Source organism: Monodelphis domestica, chromosome 4 (assembly GCF_027887165.1).
Source record: "Monodelphis domestica isolate mMonDom1 chromosome 4, mMonDom1.pri, whole genome shotgun sequence".
NCBI classification, from domain to species: Eukaryota; Metazoa; Chordata; class Mammalia; order Didelphimorphia; family Didelphidae; genus Monodelphis; species Monodelphis domestica.
In genome coordinates, this window is record NC_077230.1 from 387,431,249 (window position 1) to 387,453,991 (window position 22,743).

General features: G+C 36.8%; 1 protein-coding gene across 16 annotated transcripts in view; it reads left to right on the plus strand.

Moving 5' to 3' along the window:
• The window catches only part of EIF4G3 (eukaryotic translation initiation factor 4 gamma 3), a 386,696-nt gene that overhangs the window by 289,282 nt on the left and 74,671 nt on the right, over positions 1-22,743 (plus strand). For 12 of the 16 annotated variants that reach the window (XM_056795635.1, XM_056795650.1, XM_056795641.1 and 9 more), the window contains 2 exons: positions 3,279-3,387; positions 7,298-8,176. In XM_056795635.1, coding sequence (XP_056651613.1) covers positions 3,279-3,387; positions 7,298-8,176 — 988 coding nt within the window. The remainder of the gene's footprint in view (positions 1-3,278; positions 3,388-7,297; positions 8,177-22,743) is intronic. The other 4 variants (XM_056795638.1, XM_056795642.1, XM_056795648.1 and 1 more) reach the window with 1 other exon arrangement.

The following is a 22,743-nucleotide window of genomic DNA, read 5'->3' on the forward strand; positions in this document are numbered from 1 at the left end:
GAAGAGAATTCTGAAAACCGTATACCTGATGAGTGGTCGTCCAGACTCTGTTTCAGGACTTTCCCTGTCTCCTGTAGGGAGTCCATGCCTAGGAGAGTTGTTCTTCATGGGATAAAACAGAGTAAGCGTGACCTTTCCATGACAGAATAGCATTTATCACCCTGATTCTTCCTCTATAGATCTTTTTTCTAGATCAACTGAAGATCATTCCAAAATGAAAACAGAGCCTGTCAGAAGTTATGTCTTTGGGGAAATAATTTTCTTTTTAATCTTAAAATTGGTGTCTACAGACTGTTCCAAGAATATAAGTGATATATAAAGTTTGGTACACTTGCATAGTTTCCTTCTAACTTCCAGAGATAAGACTGTGATACAAAAAGTGATTGAGAACAAAGTGCAGCATAGCCCTGGTCTGAATGTGTAATTGTCTTCCTGCAAAGATCCTAAAGGAGAACTCTCTTGGTGGTAATTGCCCACTTTCTGTGGCTCTGTTGACTGCCTGCTAGTATTTGAAAAGTTGTTTTCTTCATAATTTGGTGTGTAGAAATAGGCATTTCCAGCATGTTCTTATTTTCAGGCTGGCTTATTCCTAAACTAACTACTTTCTCATGAATATTTGCTTGTGACCCATCTTAGATATGGTAGATTATGAAAAATTTTTCATTTAAAAGTTAAGCCTGTTTCATATTCAATTAAATTTTTTTTTCTTTATACATTAAGGTCATGAGATCAAGGGATATAATGGTGATTACTTTTGCTGTCCACCTTCTTATCTTTGAAGCCTGGCTTTTTGTGTGGCCTGATTGATACAGTTAACCATTTTTTAGATGTCGAAGCCCTGCAGTCTTTTAAAATGATTTATAGTCTCTTTTCTCATTAAGTAAATGAGACTAATCATATTTTTATTTAGAGGCTGTAGATAACAAAGTCATCCTAACAGCATCCATTTATTCAGTGTGTCTTCTTTATCATAGTTCTATTTTCAGCCCGTGAAATTGAACTATGTCATTATTTTCTTTTATAGCTGCAAAGCCTTCCTAATATAAACCTAAAGTCATAGGCTGATATTTTTTCTCTCACACGAATGATTTAGAATAGACTAATAATTATAGCTCTGTTCCGTTATTTAACTGGAGTCCAAGTAGAAATCAGTTACTTAGATTTTTGAGGTTTAACAACAGAGGTTTGTTTGGGGCTGCAGTGGAATGAGGACCAATAGATAGATGAAAAATAGAAGTCACATCTATTTACACTTAAAAAAAGGACTCCGATGGTACAAAACACAGGTGAAAAATGTCTTCTTATTAGTTCTATTGGCCATGCCAAGGTTGAGAAGATGTAGAACTCAGAATGAATTGTCAAGAGAGAACAACAATTGACATTTTTTTATAAAACACCCTTAAGGTTTGTAAAGCACTTACCATCCTGTGTCTGCACAACAGCCTAGATACAATTCATATGTGTTTTGACTCCCACTTTGTAGATGAGGAAATGGGCCCCAAAAGATGAAATGACTCATTTATGGCCATATGGCTCTCTCCTAAGGGTCAGAGGTAAGGGTTAAAGCTAGGTCTCCTAAGACTCCAGGTCTAGCCTCTTTTTACTCTACATACCATCTTTTGAAGGTGGAAATATCACAGCAAAGGATGGTTTATTTGTCACCTCCTACAACCTAAGTCTGTGATATTTTTTCAGGGGAGAAGAATTCCCCATTTATTGAGCCATAGTAGTTATAAATGGAGAAGGCTTATCCACACAGAAGTGCTGGACTCACTTGAAGTTGGACTCACTCTTTATCTCTCAGTTCAGCCAAGTACTATCTCTTGACTGACCATGAGGTTGAATATGACTTAATGCATTTTAATGTAAAAAATTGGAATTTGTGACCTTCTTTAGTACAAAGCTCTGCATTAAATGTGTGTATAAATGCATTTAATGAGGTTTATCTATATTCCAGCATCCCAGAGATCATAAAGACTGGTGCCTACCACAGCTTGCTTTAGTAACGCTTTTTCCAAGAGTGTTTTTCCCCCTTCTCCCAATAATGCATCCTAAAAATTGATTTACTAAATTAGTGATGTTTTTCTGTTTCTTGTAGCAGATGTCCAAATATATTTTGTACCTTTGGAATACTGTTTCTAGTGGTTTGATCCCTTTAAAATCTTCCTTTTGGCTTCTCTAACATAGGTGATTAGAATTCAGTATATTAGAGTATTATAGAAGAGTAAGGAATTGGCCTTAGATCTCTAGAAAGAGTTGTGGTTTTTATGTGACCTTGCAGCCCAAAGAGAATTCCATGCCTCTGGTTTGTGAGCATTGTTCCCTCCAAGGCATGCATGGAGGGGTTTCTTCACTCCACCTTGGCAACAAAAAGAGCTCAAGGGAAAAAAATCTCACCACCAAAAACAACCAAGTTATGGAGTTAACTAGATAGCCCTGCAAATAGTATCTGTGCAGGGGAAAGGATGCTGGATATCTAGTCAGAGGTCTTGATTTCCAGTCTCATCTTTGCTACATGAATACGATCAAGTCCTATAACCTCTCTGGTCTTTGGTAAGATGAGGCCATTAGACATAATCTTGGAAGGATCTCACACCTCCAAATCCTTAAGCCTGTGATTTTGAGGAGCAGTGCTGAGCTCAGTTGGGTGGGAAGTAAGAGACTTTTCACCACTCTTAGACCAAAAAGCCTCTTGAAGTCTTATTTCAAATCCCTGTCCCTACAAGAAGACAATCCCTTTCAGACAACTTAAAAAGAAATTATCTCCACAAAAGAAATAATCATTTTTCTTATTTGTAAAATGATTGGATTGGACTAGATGATCACTAATTGGCTCTCCTTCCTGCATCCTCCCATCCAAAGCCTTTGATGTAGTTTATGTGAAAAACTTAGCAAAGATCACTTAGGAGGGAAAGATATTAAATTCCTGCCCATCTTCCACTTCAGTTTTGAAAAATTATTGCTGTCAGGAAGATTCCTCATGCCTTGAGAAGGAACACTAGCAAATGAATTGTATTTGTAACTGTTGCGCCATCTTTTGCTGTGGTTAATAGTAATCATCTCTTCCTCCCTCCCCCTTTCCTGCCGCCTTTTTCCTTCCCCTCTTGCCTTTCCCATGTACTTTTAATTCAATTGGTCACTCCCTTTTTTCCTTGCTTTCTTTTTTTTTCTTTTTAACCTTTCACCCCACTCTGTCTCTCCTACTTGCTTGCGTTCCATGTTGCTAGTTTTTATGTTCGCACGCTCATTATCACCCTTTTTTGTACTTCAAATCCCAGCAGCTGTCCAGCCAGGTCCCCGAGCACAGCCCCGTGGTTTATGGGACTGTGGAGAACACTCATCTTGCTGCCGGCACCCCTGTCACTGCGCCTAGCGACCCGAAGCAAGGTTTGTTTATGGCTGTTTTCTCCCTGTTCTCTTGAGTTCTTTAGTCTTCTCTCTGTCTCTTTCTTGTTAATTATGTTTCCCTCCCTACCTCTTCCTTCCCCCCTTCCCTCTGGCCCCCACAATTATTTGTGTGAGGAATGTTTCCAACCTCAAGACTCAAATCTGATCTTCACCTTAACAAAGCTGAGAGACATTGACTAGTAAAGTGTACTTCTGAGGAAACTGAGGCAGGACCAGTTAGAGCTTTCCCCATTTTTGCCTAAAATCTCATTATCCCCTAACACAAGAGTTCCCTTTATTATAGCACTTTAGGGTTCACAAAGTCTTTTTCTCACAATAACCCTGTATGCTCTCCTTCTTAAGGCACATAACACTTGGATTATAATTTTGATTGGACACATCATTTCACAATTTTTTAGTTTTTAAAGAAATGTCATTTGTCTCCCTGAAATATTGGACTCCCAAGGCCATTTTTATTCATATGTAATTCTAGTTGCCTTAAATACAAAAATACTAAACTTTCCTTTAAAAGTACTAGTTTTTAGTTTCTCTAGACATGCAGTGTGGGAAAGCTTATCTCTTATAAAGAGACTTTAAAATTGACTGACTCCAGAGTGAGTTCCAGTGGTAATACAGTTCAATGTCTGTAATCCACAAGAGACAGCAGTGTACTGAAACAGCCATGGCTCCTTACTAACTCAGCTTAACCAGATTTCAGGTTATCTAAACCTGGGACCTGGGACCTGGGACAAGATTATGGCAGGGACAGGGGTGCAGGTTGTATTTGCTTATGTGTGGCATTTCAAAGATAAATAGAAGTAAGTTTTGAATTATTTGCTTACTTGAATTTTTCATGCCTTTATTACTTTTGATGGGTAAGAATTATTCTAGACTTTCTTTGGCATAAAATTTGTATATGTTATAGTTCTGTTTTAAGATTGTTCTAGAATTCAAAGTGGGGGGGGGGTTGGGGATTTCAGCAGACCGAATATTAAGGGTCACATAATAAACTCACTAAAAGTTGGACTTTTGTAGTATGTTCCCATTATATTATGCAGTAATAATGTGTGATTATTGAGATGTGAGTATAGTGAACTGGAACTTCATACATTGTGTTTAAGTGTTGGGTAGAGTAAACCTGAACCATTAGATTCTGACGATGTTATTTATATTGAAATTTCATGAAATTAAGAATTAAAATGTTCTTAATGAAGAAAAAAGCCAGAGACCACAAATTAATGAAACGCCCCCACCCTATCCATGTTCCCTCTAAATCAGGTCTTTTATATATTCCTCCCACAAGAAAAAGAGTTATGCTTATTTGGAGCTAATTTAAAATGCATTAAAACCATGCTTTTTAACCAGAGTTTGACAGATTCTTTTAGAGCACCTTGAAAAATTAAAAATTTAAATTGGAAAAAAACTTTTAAGGTGGGGAGGGGGACAACTTACTATTTGCAAATACTTTGGTTTGCAGACTCATGCAAATGACATAGAATTCCTCAGTCAGAAATCAACCAGATGGCCACAGTTTTGGATGTGAGTAAATTTCAAAGCTTTCTTTTGGAAACTTGGTTTTTCATTCAGCACTACTCTTTGATGACTCTGGGAGCCATCACCAAACTCGATGTTGCCAGTTCACCTCAGACTTGAGCTCTAACCCTAGAGCAGAATTGTTTTCAAGCTTCCTCCTCAGGTTTGCCAAGATAGAAAATCTTTTATGCACCATTCTGCTGCCAGGGCCTGAGCTTTCTGAGGACAAAATGGCCTTATTCAGTTATTTTGCGAAGAAGAATACTAATGTTTGGATAAAAACTCTTTTGCAAGTTCAGACTTAAATTTTCAGAGGGTATGGGGGAAGTTGACCAACATGGTTTTCCTTCATGCTTTTTGGTTAGCGTATTTATTAATAAAAATCAGCATTTTAGAGTTATGAATAATACCTTGAAGAAAAGAGAAATGATTTTATGTAAAAGGTTTAAAAAAAATCAAAACTCATCTTCCCTATATTGTGATATGACTTCACCACATTGACCTCACACCTTCTAGTTGAAGAGAACATGGAGGAATCAGAGACACCCCCCCACCCCCCAAGAAATCAGGCAATCCCTGAACACTTTAGGTATGTGAACCCATTAGAAAAATGTAAAGAAAACAAGAGCTAAGATTTGTTCTGAGGTTTTGCAGTGAGTGCTTGGCCCCCTGCCTCTACCTATGATTGTTTCTTAACTCTTTTGTCCTGGGCTCTCCCAAGCCTCTAAGCCTGCAGAAGCGGTGATTTTATCATCATAACTGGGACTTCAGCAACACTGGATATTCTTTGACCTAAGCTCCACAAGAGGAAATTCCTTTGGGGAAAGCTGTTCTTAAATTGTTATGTTCCCTATGCTTATGAATGCAAAGCCTTTGGTTTATTTTTTCTTTTACCCACATTCTCATTTCATCTAGTGGTCATATAGTAATTTTTCTGGTGAATGGTTCCCAGAGTAAGCACACCCAAGGCCATATATAATTAGCTACAAGAGTGAATTAGAAATTAATTATTTCCATCTAGAATACCCTACTAGTCTGATGGTTCTAACAGTATTTCATATTATAAATAGTACAAGGATTCCCATATTTCCACTTTACCACCATAATCAAATGAGTGGGTAGAGACCAGTTTTTAGAAACATTAGCATGCAATCCATAAATGAAAGTGTATTTTAGGGCCAGTTAGTTCAGAGGCAAGGAAAACGGGGTTTATTCATGTTTACTGTCACTGTATGTGATTAGACAGACCTTTGTTGATAGGCTTTCTTGACTAATATCTGGTGATAAGAGGGCAAGAGTCAGTGATTCTTAAAAGTAGAGAAAGTAAAGTTGATATTTGCAACATTGGGATGCTCTTTCTAATGCATTTTAAAATTTGCTTTCATTTAAGTGATATTCAGACCAACTCTGTTTCCAGTTAAGCCTGTGTTATCTTGCCAAACAAGCACCCACCTAATTTTCAACTTCCCCAGATTAACTAGCTTCCATTTTGGTACCTCAATTTACAAATTCTGAAAGCATTATCTTTTAAAATTCATCATATATTTGTTACCCTGAAGATTTTTGGACTTTTTGTTTTGACAGAGGCTTTAGGAAAATATATTTTATTTGCTGAACCTTACTTAACCTGGGTTTTCAGTTTGACTCATATTTTTATAAATTCTTCATCATTTGAAGCCCTCACAAAAATTGTCAAAATTATCATTTGCCCAAGCTGTGTGGTTTCTTATTTCCAGTTATTTTTCACCTACAAGAAACACATTTTAACTTCATTTTTAAAAATTCATTTCATATAATACAAGAAGTTTATTAGTCAGCAGATATTTCTGTGATGACCTTTTTAAATGCATAGAACCCTGAATTATTCACCTGTGTTGGAAATCAGTCCCTGCCATAGACACAGAGCCCTTCATAGAAGAATTTTCTTCATGGAGCAGAAGTGTGGCAAGGCTGAAGGCCATTCTGCCATAGGAACTAACCCTGCTTTCTTTAGAAGGATTCACTAGATGAATTATCCTTTGGTTCAGCCAGCCACCCCCCATTAAACATCCTGCCTTGATACAAATAATCAGTTTGCTGATTAGGTTTCCTGAGACATAAAGTGTAGTTGTACTGTACTGTGCTCCAGAATCAAACATAAGGATGTTGGGGATATTCTATCTTCCAGAGAAGGTGAGTCGACAATAGCCATGATCTGAAAGAAAGAAGGGAGATGGTTAAATGTTTTTCTTGGGTTAGTAAGTAATGTCTGATTCTTTTGGTCTGTATATTAGTGTTAAAGAGCCTTTGGAATATGTCAAAAGATGTAGTCCCTGATAATGTGATGTAAATTGATATAGGAAGTCTTCTTGAGACTTTGTATTTTTTCTTTCCCCAGAAGAGAAGCCAAAACCAGATCCAGTATTGAAATCTCCTTCCCCAGTCCTTAGCCTAGAGCCTAGTGGGGAAAAGAAGGAACAAGCTGGTCCAATACCTGAGACAACTCCAGTGGAATCCATACCAGAGCTTCCTCCTCCTTCTCTATCACCTACTACCATGGCTCCAGTTGCTCTCAGCACCATTCCTCCCCCACCTGCCGCTGTCCCTCTGTGTAACCTCTTCACAGCAGATGGAGATGATCGATGTGAACTTGCTTCCCCAAAAGAGGATGCCATACCTCTACCCAGTCCTATACCTTGCACAGAAATGTCCAACCCATCACCACCACACGACATAGAAGAGGACGTATGCAAGGATCCCTGTAGTGTGGCACCTAATGATATTCCAGTGATTGCTACTACAAACCTCATTAATGAAATTAATGGAGTTAGTGAAAAATTGACAGCTACAGAGAGTATTGTAGAAATTGTCAAACAGGAGATGTTGCCTTTGACTGTTGATCTAGAAATTCTGGAAAATTCCCCAGAAGATATAAAAATGGAAAGCATATCAACTCCCATCACCCTTTCCACTGTTCTTTCTCTTTCTCCATCTCCTCCTCCTCCTCCTCCACCACCTCCTCCTCCTCCTCCACCTCCTCCTCCTCCAGCATCACCCCCTCCAACTCCTGCTGCTGTTCCTGCTGCTCTCACTACAACTAGTGCTCCTAATGTTCCTGCCGCTGTTCCTGGAGTTTTAGAAGAAGATGAAAACATAAGAACTGCACTTAGTGATGATACAAAAGATATCCAGCCAAAAGCTGAGGTGGAAGCAGATGGGCAAACAGAAGAAATTGTGGATTCTCAAAACCTAAATTCAAGAAAGAGCCCTGTCCCAGGTAAGCATTACCTACTTTAATAATTTTGTGTATTTAATGCATTGGTTGTTTTTTTTTTTAACTCTCGCTTTTCCTGATTTCAAATATTTTAAGGATCTGTTATTTCATCTGCTTGGATTTTCTACCCACCAGGACAAATCAGACCCTCTTCACCTTTAGTAAATTGTCTTCTAAAGTTACTGTAGCCAGCAAAAACCGTTATCAGCAAAAACATGATAGCTAGCATTACTTTGTCAGTTGATAGACACCTAGGGTATCATCCCTCCACCTGTACCCTTAGAACCCAGTGCAGAATTTGTGTTCTGCAGGCATCCTTAGAGACACCCCACCCCCACCCCCCCATCATCACCAGGCCATGAAAAGGTATCAGAGCAGGGTATAATTGAGGACTGTTTTAATACAGGAAATACCAAGTGATGGTTAAGCACTCTGGGCTATTTTCATTGTGTTCTATAATATTCTTCCTACTTTGTTGGTTTAGCATGTGAATGGAATCTTCCAAAATATATAAAAAAGGGCATTCAGGGACTTTAGCATTTATCTATTTGATAGCCCATTAATTCCTATGTGTAAGTTGTTATAAATCAGCTATGTAGTAGTGTGGTTTGTGGGACTGGAGTCCTACCAAAACCTGTGCGATCTTGGCTACCTGCTGGCTTGGACTGCCAGCTTTAGAATGGAAGAAATAAGTCCTGGAGGAGATTCATTGGGTCTTTGTATATAAAGCCACTTCCTATCAACTCAGATTAAAGAAGATAGGAATCAGAATAGCTGACATAAATTTGGAGATTGTGTACTTGGTTTTGAAAGAATAAAATGTTTTTTTGAGAAATTTTATACCATCTGCAAATAAATATTTTGCCTTTAGGTTTAACATGGACTTATTAATCATGAAAGCACTATATTTGCGTGTTAAAACATTTCTTAAGATCTACTATAGTTGATTGAGAAACAGTACTGTTCATGGAAGTTTGAAAATCCCCAATGAAGTCATTCCTTTTTTTCCGCTATGTTTGGGTCAATAACATTGTAGTCATATCTTAAAACCAGTAAGTTTGGTCCCTTTTTTTGGTAATTATGTCACTGTTGTTATTGCTCTAACATTCAACACCATTTCCTTAAATAATGTTGATGTAAATAGTAATTAAGCAGTTTGATAAATACAGGTGGGTTCCCAGAAGTTTGAATTAGAAAAACAGAAGAGTTGTAACTGGTCATTGCCATCACTACCATCACCATCATAATCATCCTTGTTTGTTGAGTGGCTGCTGGATGCTAGGTATGGTAAAAGGGAATTTTAGGAGCTATGGTCCCTACTTTCAAGATTATAATTTCTGTATGTTTGTCCCCCTTACTCCAACTAGCCTTTCATCTATCAATAGGTAGAATATTAGACTTGGAATCAGGATTACCTAGGTTCAGGACCCACCACAAATACTTAATAGCTCTATCAGTTATGTGGGCAGATCACTGACCCTTCCTCCACCTTAGTTTCTTCATCTATAAAATGAAAATTTTTAAGAGTATCTACCCCAGAGTAGTTGTGAAAATTGAATGAGATAACATATATAAAGTGTTTTGAAAACCTGTTAGTATTATGAGGCCCAATCCTTAGCATGAGAATCCTCTCCATAGCCTACTTAGGAAGTGGGCATCTAGCTTTTATTTGTAAAGTAATGGATTTATTTCTGAAAAGGTGGACATTTGTTATACACAAATTCAGTTTGTTCTATATTTGAGGAAGGAACTTAACAGTTAACATAAAATCAAGATACTAGAATTTGCTTTTAGCTCCTTTAAGACGCTGGATGTCTTCATTTTAGAATGTGTTTCTAAACCTAGAATCTATGAACTTGGATTTTTGTTAAATTTGGAAAACTATTTGATATAATCGATTTCCATTGTAATTCTATGTGATTATGTCAGGACAGAAAAAAGAGTTTAATGATTCCTTGTTCTAGAGTCAGAATTTTCTGATGATCAAAATATTTCCTGTTTAACTCTTTACATTTTGCCAGGACTTTGCTCTGCTCTTGGGGGTAGTTTAGGTGGGAGTAAAGAAAAACCCTATTTTCTGTATTCTTTGCAGAAAACCACAGATTTAAATGGCATCATTTTCATAGAGGTTTTTCTCCCAGATTATAGTTGAGTCTAATTATCATTGACTGTGGTACTGGGTAGATTGATTGATACTACAAACAAGGAGCTGCTGATCAAGGTGCAGTCTTTTCTACACAGGCAGGATAGCTACCTGTAGCAATATCTTTGAAGGTAAAGTGGAATGAACACAAAAGTGAATGCACATACCTGTTTTATAATTAAATTATATTCTTCTGCCTTAAAGATTGTCAGTTCCCTATCTGTGCTAAATTAATTTTCAGTCCATTTTAATAATGAGTTGAAATGGCATAATGGAATTTAAGATTCAAAAAGCATAAAATGCCTACAAGCCTACAAAGGAAATAAAAATATAAGTGGTCTCTAAAGGATGTTAATGGCCCTGTGGTTGTAATCTCTGACTGCTCTCTGTGGCTGCCACATGAATTGCTGGCTTAACTGAACTTCTTGGAGTCTTTTTGGCATTTCCTTTTGGTAAAGATTTTTTTTATCCCATAGGCAGGCATGTGACTTACAGGAAGAGGATAGAAATGTGAAAGGAGCATTATTTTTCCCCCATTAGATTCCATTTTAGGGACCACTCAGATCAAATTCAGATTTTATTTTCTAATTTATGTGTTGATTGTGTGGCTGTGGTTGGTTAAGCTATTAATGTAGGTCTGCCTTTGAGCTGTGATATCTTACAGTTCTTGAGATAACAGGCTGTAAGATATATAATGGTAATAATGGCTCATATTGGTTGTGGGTGTCAAAAATCACTTTCTTAGGCAGCAGCACCTAAGTAAGATAGTTAATAAAAAGGTGATTATCCTTTTGTTAAATGCCCTTACTGGTACTGCTGAAGCCTGAAGAAGTTGGGCCTTTGAAATCCCGTTCTTCTAATTACTGTTCAGGTGTTCTTTGCACTGGCCCATAGTTTATCTCTGTTTGTCTTGGTCCAGCTATTATATGCTTGAGATGGAATAGAATAATTCATAGAATGTTCTGCATCATGTAGTCTGACTCTTTCACTCTGAGTAGGAAGAAAGTGAGGGAATAAGTGGCTGAGTTGCACAAACCATCTGTCAACTCCCAGGCAAAGACTCTTTTCATACCAAGCCAGTCAGCAACCTCTCCTGGAGGTGCAGACTCTATGGACTATGATGTCCTTGTTCCCAGGTTAGGCCAAGCTGAAGTCTGGATTCAGTGATGCTTGGACTTGAGATCCTGTCAGGGGGATAAAATCCTCCTTTTAATTTCAGATGTCATTCAGGTTGTATATTATCTTTCATCTTTAAAGCCTCCTGTGCACTGCATCCAGGTTGCCTTAGAAACCACCCTTAACATTTGATGTAAACCTGGATGATTCTGTTTTAGGAATCTGTCTTTTGACAGAATCCAGGTGTTAAAACCAAAAAGCACAGTGGAGTTCTTCTAGCCCAGCTTCTTCATTTTATAGATGATGAAACAGTGGTCCAGGAAAGGGAAAGGAATTTCTCCACGTCACTCAGATGTAAAAAGAGTGAAGATATGAACTCAAGTCCTGACCACATATGCAGCTATCTTTCTACCATGTCTGTGGGCATTATTAGCAGCAGCAGCTAATAAGACCACTTCTGGGAATGATTGCTTAGTTGGTACAGTTCTGGAACCTCAGTGGTGAGCTAAGCCAAGAGTAATTGAGCATTGAGAAAACATTACACTGATTGTATCAAGATGTAAGGGATTCAATTCAATTCAGTAAACATTTATTTTTAAAGGAAAGGGCTAGGGAGCAGCTGGGTGGTTCAGTGGATTGAGCGTCAGGCCTAGAGATGGGAGGTCCTAGGTTCAAATCTGGCCTCAGCCACTTCCTAGCTGTGTGACCCTGGGCAAGTCACTTGACCCCCATTGACTGGCCCTTACCACTCTTCTATCTTGGAAACAATACACAGTATTGATTCCAAGACGGAAGGTGAAGGTTTAAAAAAAAGGCAAGGAAAGGTCTAGTCCAGTCTCTCATTACCTGGACAATTGCCCTCTTTTTCTTTAAAACAACAACAAAAAACAACCCCCCAACAAAAACAAACAAACAAACAAACCTTTTGGCCTCTATTCTAAGACAGAAGGGCAGCAAGGGCTAATCAGTCATGGTTAAGTGACTCATGCAGGGTCACACATGTAAGACGTGTCAGAGAGACTGTATTTGAAACCAGTCTCTCAACTCCATGTCTGCACTTTCTCCACTGTTATACTTGGTTGCCTCAATAATTGCCTCTTAACCGTCTTTCTTAGTTATATAGGTTTTCTCTTTCCAATCTATATCAACAGCAGATACAAATCAATGGATATTTAAGTTTTAACTGTGCTTAGAACACTGTATTAGGTGTTGGTATGATACAAAGATTAAATAAGATTAAATGATCCTTGCTCTTACAGAGCCCATATTCTACTCTGAAGTAATAATAATAAAAATATACTTACAAACAGCATTTACAACTAAAAAAGATGAACATGAGAAACACGTAAAATAGCTGCTTGATGACCCTGCTGGGATAATCACTTAGTGGACGAAATACCATTTGAATTTTTTCTTGAAATAAGGGCTAATAGGATCTAGAGGTAAACCTTACTCCAGCACCAAGGTCCTGGATTGTCAAGGCATCCTTGGGCATGTGATGCAAGGAATATGTATTACATAGTATAATCAAAATAACACTAACTTTAAAATAAATGACCTGGGTTTAATTTAACTCAGTTTTTCCATTTGATTCCAGATTTCCATTAGGATAGAAAAGAAGGAAATAGTTCACTTAGTAATTCAGCGAACACTAAGAGAATACCTACTACATACAATACCTGCTAATTGCTGTTGTTACACAGAAACTTATTACTGATGGGTTGTTGTACAGTTGACTGTTGAGGGTTTTTTGTTTGTTTGTTTGTTTGTTTGTTTGTTTGTTTGTTTTTTTAAGTTTTAGTACACTTAGCCCCGTTCTTGACTAGATACTTTTTAGAAGACATGAAAGAAGAATGAGATGTTGCCCCTGCCTCTAAAAAGCTTGCAGTCTACTTGGGAACAAAAAGTTAAAGAATTCAAGTGCAATTGAATATTGTACTGGTGTTGGCTGTGAATAGAAACATTCCTAGATGCTCTGCAGTACTATTATGAACAAATTTCCAGAAGAAGGAGCTGACTCAAACCTGACCTTAAAGGATGTATAACTTTGAGACCTGAAGACTCCTCTGCCACCACACCACCAGGCCTGGGTGGACTCGTGTCTCTTTCACGAAACATAAACAGAATTGTCAGCTGAGAAGAGAGAGCACTGATTAGGCTTTCCCTCCTTTATATCATTTCTGCTACTTCTGTCCTGTTGAGAAATTATAAGCATGCTTTCTAAGTAATTGCATCTTGGAGTTCAGGGAATAAGCATTATGAAAAAGAAGCTGTAAGGGCAATGTGACATCTTTTACCCTCTTGTCATCTTTGTTTGAAAAGAGTGACCAGAGTTGCTTGATAGTTTGTGTTGCGTACCTAGTCAGTTAATTTGGAGCTTAAAAGGTTATTCCCCAATTTTACAGTTCTCAAAAATTCTCTGACATTATCTTGCTCTTTTTTGGAGGTGGGGTGGGATCACACACACACACACACACACGTAATAAATTTTGTCATTCTCACAGATTAAACAGTAAAATTAATGACTTGGAGTTGTTATTCTCTGAGTTCTCTTCCACTAAGTAGTGCTGTGGATAGAGTGCCAGACAGGAGTACCCAAGTTCAAATTGAGTAGGTCTATGACCCTGGTCAAGTCACTTATGCTCTGATTGCCTCAGTAAAATGGGGATAATAAAACCTGCCTCCCAAGTTTGTTGTGAGGATTGAATGTATAAATGTTAGCCTTCATCATCATCATCATCATCATCATTTCTAAATCTTGTGACATTGCAAAGGGATGAATTCATGATACTTCAAAAACTAGATTCCATCATCTATTTCATAGAATTCAAATGAATGCTCTCTAAATGTGAGCTACGATTAGCTACTTGAATCTTTTTCATCGCCTTTCTTTCTCTTGGCATATTCTATGTCATTTAGTTTCATTTACCTTATTTTAGATGGTGTTCTATACTGTGGAGAAGAAAACATTTGCTACCTTAGATAAAAGACCTGGCTTCCCGTCTTGGCTCTTAACACTTGACTGTAACCATTTTGTCTAGGGCAAGTTATCTTGCCTATATGAGCCTCCATTTCTACGTCAAGGGTTAAGAATAATCTAAAAATATGGTCTCTTATTTTTTAAACTGGGGTTGGAGTATTTTGATTTTTGTAATTTTTGACTGGGGCATTTTTGCTGTGTTTTTAAATGCTAGACTATTATGAATCTTTGAGTGCTACAGTCTCTGATTCAGAGTTGCAGGTGACTCAAAAACGTGATGGGTGCACAAGGAGTAGAAGATGTCATCCATGAAACAGCTCTGATGAGGCAAAAAAGATGTATGAGAAGACCAGTGCTGATTTGCTTATACCCATGAAATCGAAGAACACAAAGAGAAAATTTTTTCTCTGTATATTGATATGCTTATATGGAATGTTTTTGAGAATTGTTTATGTTGATAGTTTTTCTCAGGTTAAATAAGTCCTGTACATATATCTATTATAAATTGCTTGATCATGATGATTTTGGGGGGGGGGGGGATTGCTGTATACTTTTGGCTAATATTAATGTTGTTTTAGTCCTTTCCCTTCCCCTTACATATACATTTATATTTAAGGAAATTGATCTAAATTTCCTTTTTTTAGTTTTATTTTTACCAGATTTTAAAATTGATTAAAGGTATTGGGCAGTACTTCATCTTTCTCTATATTTATGAGGTTTTCATGTAGTATAGGTATTATTTGTTCTTGAAAGTTTTAAAAGAATTTACCTGTGAATTGGGTCCATGTAGATTTTGACTAAGGTACTTATTTAATGCTTGTTCTATTTTTTAAAATTCAGTAATTGTCCTTTTCCATTAGTGAGTAATATTTTCTCAATTTGAATGATTTACATTTTTATGCATAAATTTTATTTGGGAGGTTCTTTAATTTGAGATCTTGTGTAATATTCTCTAGTATTACTAACCTCTTTTGTGTTGTTATCTTTTATTTTTTAATGTTTCTGATTTGTTTTTTCTCTTAACTTTATAACCTTTTATTTATTTTCTAAAGCTATTGCTTTGTCTTTTTGGTAGTGATTTTAGATGTAAACTTAATCTGATTATTTTATCTTATTAATTTAGGTGTTACAAATTTGCTTCTAAAAATTGTTGTGACTGCATCCAATGAATTTTGGCGATTGTCTTGTTATAGGCTTCTGTTGTTTTTCTGATTTGTTCTTTAATTTAACCAGATGCTTATATCAATGGATACAGGAAACGTATGAGATAAATTACAATTATCTACAAGAAAAATGCTAAATAGAATAGGGATATGATAACAAAATCATAAACATAACAAAATCTTAAATATAATGTTATGAAGAGATGATAAAAGTATTCCCACTTTTCATTACCTTTATATATGATATAGATTAAAAATTATAGCAACTGGGGTGAGAGATAATAAAGATGTTAGAGGGATTAACATTGGAAATATCAGTGAAAAGCATATCATTTGTTGATGATGCATAGTAAATTTAGGACATCTAAGTAAATCAGAAGTAATATTCAGACAAGAAAAATTAGGATACAGAATTAACCTAAAAATCATTTAGATTCTTATTCAATAGCAATAAACATCAAGAAAAAAATTATATCAAACATATGGGTATTCCGCCCCCCCAAGGAATTCACATGATCTTTGTAAAAACATCTATAAAATTATGATGTTTTCAATTAAAGATGTACATCAGTCAATCAGCAACCATTTTATTAATTCTATACTCTGTGTTAGACACTGTGCTAAACATTAGGCAATTTAAAAATTAAGTAGCAAAAATACTCCCTCATCTCAGGGAAACAGTATGTACACATGTAGATTAGAGAGAGAGTAACACAAATTAGATACAAGGCAACCTTAGGAATGAATGCAAGGTACAGGCAGCAGGAAGGACAGGGGGGAAAAGGCCTCCTACAGAAGGGAGAAGCTGAGTCTTGAAGGAAACCAGGAATGCTGTGAGTTCAAGATGAAGAGAAGGGGAATTTCAGACATGAGGGACATTCATTATATTTGGATGGGTTGAATTTAAATAGTAAAATTATAATATTTGCCTATTTACATATTTAATGAGGTAGTATTGGTTAAGAATCTAAGGTCTTTCTTCATAGAAGTAGATGATAATAATAATCACTAATAATACTACAGCCCACCAAGGTCTACAAAGTGCATTTTTTCTATCTCTGCATACCCATGTGTAGATAAAAATCTCATATTTTATCCTGTCAGTCTGGTGAGATAGGTGCTATTATTATTTCCCTTTAATATAAATAATGAAGCTGAAGCTTATAGAGGTTAAATGTCATGTCAAGGGCCATACAGTTAATAAGCTTTTGTACTGAGGTCTTCATGACCTCTCAAGGCCACTTATTATGCTTCTTAGCTATCTTTGGATGGATAAAAACCATTGAGATAATAACATAGAGAAAAAAATTGGCAAATATATTAAGGTATGCTTATTTAGATGTTCTTGATTAAGTTAAAATTTTTATATTCTAAACAACAGAGTAAAGCCAAAAGAATAACTAATTGGGGCTATATTTGATAACTGGCTAATTTGATAATTGAAATGTATTAAAATTTTAATATTTTTGGAGATAATTCCTACATCAGTGTAACAACACTATGTGATCAGAAATATAAAGACATTTTCAGAAAAGGAAATGGAGTTTAAATTATATTTTTGAAGCCCTTCAATAAAAGTAATTTTTGCCTGACTGAAAAAATTGTTGACCATTGCTGTAGTCAAAGAGATGTATATTAAAGTAACCAAAGTAACTCCTGACACTCATCACACTCCATGCAAGGGAGGCTGTAGAGAACAGTTGGGGACAAAGGTGTGATGGCCATGTCTTTTCATTAGAGCAGGAGGTGGGGCATAGAAGATTCACAGTAATGAGGAATTTAAGGGCATGTCTTTATGTGAAAAATGAGGTCCTGTTTCACTAAGACCGAGGATGTAGAAAAATGAATGGGAATCAACAAAAACCTCTGAGCAAGAAGTTGAAAACATTGGCTCAGAATTTAGGATATTTTGTGGGTTAAAATTCATTTAACATATAAATTGTTGAAAAACATGGACTGTTAAGTTCCTGGGGGCAAGACTGGGGAAACTCCCAATTTGTAGATGAAGGGGGTATTTCCTCTAATGTTGAGGCTCTCTAGGTCCAACCTTCTTGACACATTCAGGACGATTCTGAACATTAGCCCTAGGATTCTCCCTAATTAGTCTGATTTTGGGTGTCCTGAGGCCCACCCTTTGAAAGAGAGGAAGTGAGATACTTGGACAACAATATCAACCTCTTAGAGAGAAAAGGTCTTCAAATTCAGTCTTCTAGCCAGAAGGGGAGAATTACTGGGCATAGCCTACCCTTTGGGTAGAAAAGGTGTTTCCTATGAGTTGCTTATGCTGAAGAGATTTAGTGGGGAAATGGTTGCCTTTCTATCCCAGCTTCATTTTGCTTCTGGTTGAGTCCAGGCCCTGAGGAGAGTGGTGCTTAAGCCTTTTTTGCTCATAGCACAATATTCTTAGCTGTGAAGAATCCTGCCCACTAAACCATTTCTTTTAGTAGCCACATAGGAGTAGCCCATCATTTGTGCCTGGACAGTAAGAGCAACTATTTTATAAATTTCTTTGTATTTACAGATTTGACACATTTCAAAATACATGTAATATGCAAGGTTTGACTTTGTTTTCTGTTTGTGTGTGAATTACCTTCTTACCTTAATATGTATGCCAGATAATTAAAACTTATATTAAAACAAACATATTTTTTATCTATAATAAGGCATCTTAGAATTTTATGGCTTAGCTAGCAGAACATGAGTGATTTACCATTTCCTTCTCCAGCTCATTTTATAGATGAGGAAACTGTAGCAAATCAGGTTAATTGACTTGTCCAGGGTCATCCAACTAGAAGTACCTATGGCCATATTCAATTCAGGAAGATGAGTCTTCCTGATTCCAAGTGCTCAGTACTTTATCCATTGGATCACCTCACTGCCCAAAGCACTCCAGTGTCTCTGCCAAGAAAACCCCAAACAGGGGTCACAAAGAGTCAGACATGATTGAAAAATGACAGACATGGGACATACTAGTGAATCATGGTACCTTTGGCCCTTTGAGAACTACTACCATAGGGTAAATCACAAGAGCAAAGAACTGTATGAGTCCCTGTGGTCAAAGTGGAGCCAGGGAACCCAGAGTTTTTTCTCTTCCCCAGGCGAGACCAAGCCACAAGATATTGCTAAGAATCTAAGAAACAGTATAGTGCTATAAGGAAAGATGAGACTCATTGTATCAATGTCCATCAATAAACACTAAATTACTTATACCATGTGCCAGTCACAGTGCTAAGTGCCAGGAATACAAAAAGAGACAAAAGATAGCCTCTGCCCTCTAGAAACTCACAATCTAATGAGGGAGACACCATGAAAACAAATATATACAGAGTGAGCCATAGCCAGGGAAAATAGGAAGTAACAGAGAAAGCACTAGAATGAAAAGCAGTCAGGAAAAACTTAGAGATTTTACCTGGGACTTAAACTGTGGGGAGGAGATGAGGAGGGAGAGTTTCTCAGATCCTGGGGTCAGCCAGAGAAAAAGCCCCTAGCTGAGAGATGAGATGGAGAGTTATAATTCTGGAACAACTGTAGAGGAGATAATGGGATCTTTTATTTATCGACTATTTTGAGTTTTCTGCATTTTTGTGAGATGAAATAAAAGCCTTTCCTGTACGGTGTGTGTGTGTGTGTGTGTGTGTGTGTGTGTGTGTGTGTGTGTGTGTGTGTGTGTGTGTACGTATATACAGATATATGTATGTATATACATATAGTCACCTTAAGTACTGACACTCAAACTGGGAACTTTTTCACCTATAACAGTAGAGAGCTAGACACAATCTATAGTCTGAAATTCCCTGAAGAAGCTATAAGTGGGGCCTCAAGTTAGGCAAAAAAAAAAAAAGATTCAAGGATAGAGACTCTCCCCAAGATGGAACCTGGGTCACAAAAATATATAACCAAGGGTACTAGGTCACAGGTTAAAGCAGTAAATAGATTGGGGCTGAAAGTTGTTGGAGAAATATATCCAAAGGAAAAAAAAGATGAATTTAAAAAGTAAAAAATACTGGCTTTTGATGGTGTCCTTGTAAATTTTTTTCCTTCTCATTTCATTTCTTTTTTTTAAGTGAGATTTCAGCATAAGGAATAAAATCTAACAGAAAGCCACCAACATACTTCAGCACCTGAAATACAATATAGATATATATCTCACTTAACTGTCAACTTCAAGTATCCATAATATAGTTAAGAACCTGAAAAAAAAAAGCCAACAAGGCCTAAGCAAGATTAATGTTAAAGAGCCTTTGTTGTCAAGTTCATGTACTTTACTCACGGCAAAGTATCATAGGCCCTCATTTTAAAAAGATTTTCCCAAAAATTTTATCTTATTTTCCCCCAATTACAGGTAAAAACAACATTTTTTAAAATTTTGAGTTCCAGATTCTGTTAGGCCCTTATTTCTTTTCAATGTTTTATTGAAAACAGTATTAAAAACCAATGCAATCACTTAATCTTATTTAATAACCACATGCTTTAATGAATTACAATAAGCAAAACACAAGTTGTTTCCATTTTTATTACTTTCCATGTCTCCCCTCATTTTAACAGATATGAACAGTCAAGCACAATGAATAGCTCTTCACTGTAACAATATTTTCAGTGGTTCTGCCCCTCCCTCATCTTCTTTTTTCCACCATGTAGCATTTCACCCTCAAATTTATTAAAGCCTTATCGGGGAGTTGCTGTGATCAGAATTCCTAAGTTTTCCAGGGTGGTTTCTCTTCATATTATTGAGGTAAATTATTCTGGTTCTGCTAACTTCTCTATCACTCCATCTGTCCTAGTCCTCATTTCTTATGACACAATAAAATTCCATTGCATTCATGTTCCACAATTTTTTTGGCCATTCTCCAATACTAAGACATTTCTTTTCTATTCTTTGCTACTCCCTGTGGCTTCTTTTGTCATAGGCCTCATTGGAGTACATGCCTAATAGTATTTCATTGGATCAGTGGAGATACATAGTTTAGTGACTTTGGGATATAGTTCTAAAGTGTTTTATCATTCCACCAATACCAGACTACTGTATTTGTCCTCCTACATCTCCTCCAACCCAATATTTCCCCCTTTTGTCATCTTTGTCTTTAGTTCCTGGTTCAGAAATTATTCACCATTATTATAGTTACAATCCTAGCCATTTTTGTTATGTGGTTTCCCATCCTACAAAAGATTAGAGGTAGTTTAATTAGCGTTAGATGAAACTGCTATATATATGTGCAGAAAAAAGTAAATGATGTTTGACAGAAAACCTTTCAATATATAAACCAAAGAATGGGGAAAAATAGACTGAGACCATTTAGTCTAGGTAAAAATTGTTCTACATATGTCAAATAGTGTCTGTCTGGGCACCATTCTGCAGCATAATTACTGACATCCTCCTTCCCTCTTGAAATTATTTTGCATAAATTTTCCGTTTACTTTTTACCTTTGTATGTGTTGTCTCCCATCCCCCTTGTATAGTGCGTGGCTCCTTGAAAGTGAGAAGGATTTGGTTTTTTTCTTTGTGTTCTTAGCACCCAGGCAATTTTTTATACCTTGTCAGTTCTTAATACATACTTGCTAAATTAAATCTAGTTTAAATATTAAGATATAACATTACATTTTATTAAAACCTTTTTTTAAAAATAAAGAAACACAAAAAGAACCAGAAAACCTCTAACATTGAGTGGATCTTCACTGGAGAATCTGGGGAAGAACATGAGCATGAATTGCCCAGAACAAAATGGACAGATGGGGCAGAAGTACTCATGGTGACAAAAATATAGATCCTGCAAGAATGGAAGTATTCATTGCCACCACATTCAGTATTTTATATTATCTTTTCAGATGGCCTATTATTATATTTTCTTTTCAGATGGCCTATTATCCTCTATAAAATGCCTAGTTCCTGACTTGAGGTTCATGCTAGCTTTAAATCTCTAGTCCTATAATTTGATAGCCACGATTCTTTCTGAAATCACAGTCTTTTCCCCTCTTCCAAAAAACAAACAAAAAAACCCTTACCTTCTGTCCTAGAATTGATACTGAGTAGCATTTCCAGGACAGAAGAGCAATAAGGGCTAGGCCATTAAGGTAAAGTGACTTGCCTAGGGTCACTTAGCTAATAACCGTCTGAGGCCATATTTGAACCCAGTACTTTGCATCTTCAGGCCTGGTTCTCTAGCCACTGAGCCACCTAGCTGCCCTTAGAATTATTTTTAAAATTTAAACTCATACATAAAAGAAAATAAAGCTTAGCAGAAAAATTTTATTTTGCCCTTGTTCACATTTGTTCTCATTTAAGATCTCAAAATAATTTTAGTAAGCACTTAGATCAATTTGCCCTCAGAACTCTAGCAGTTACTAGCTACTCTATACTTCAAAAGTCCATCCCTCTCTTTTTCCAAGGAGATCGAGTCCAGAATGGAGATAAAACTTTCCCAAGACGTCCCAGAGAGTGGTAGATCTGCAACTCTAAGAATGTTCAAGTCTTATGGATCCTGTGCATTTGTCTATTATGCTGTACAACAGTTGTCTCCCTTATGTCTCCCTTATCAAAGCCAATGCTTGGCAGCAATCAGAACACATGTATTAAGTGTATCCTGTGTCCCTGGCACTGTACTAAGCACTGAGCATACAAAGAAAAGTAAAGCCAGTCCTGAACCTAGGATACTAAACTTTTTAGTGAAGTAGTTTCAACATCTCACTTTCAAGTAAGTCTAATTTATTTCCCACCTAATCCGTTAATGGTTCCATTTCATTGCCCAGGGAGAGTCACAGCAACCTAAGTGCATGGTGATTGGTGAGCCTGCCCACATGCTTGTTCTACATCCCCATCTGCCAGCAATCCAGTCAGTAATCTCCTGGTCTCATCACTGTTTTGGATGCTTTCTTTTACTCTTTCTTCCTGATCTTTTCCCTAGCACTCCTTGTTCCTTTGAACACTCAGCCCACAAAATCCTGAGTAATGAGGCTAGAGGAAAAATAGGATCATTTTGTAACAGAGATTCTATGAAAGAGGTTGCATTTGAACAGTTATGAATCATGAATGTGCAGAATTTCAAACCAAGAAGGGTGACCAGAGAACAATGCAAACAGGCATGGGAGGAGAAAAATACTGGACACACGTATGGGTGTTTAGAATATGCCTTGACTGGAACCTAGACGAGAATCATGACATGAGGCTGGTAAG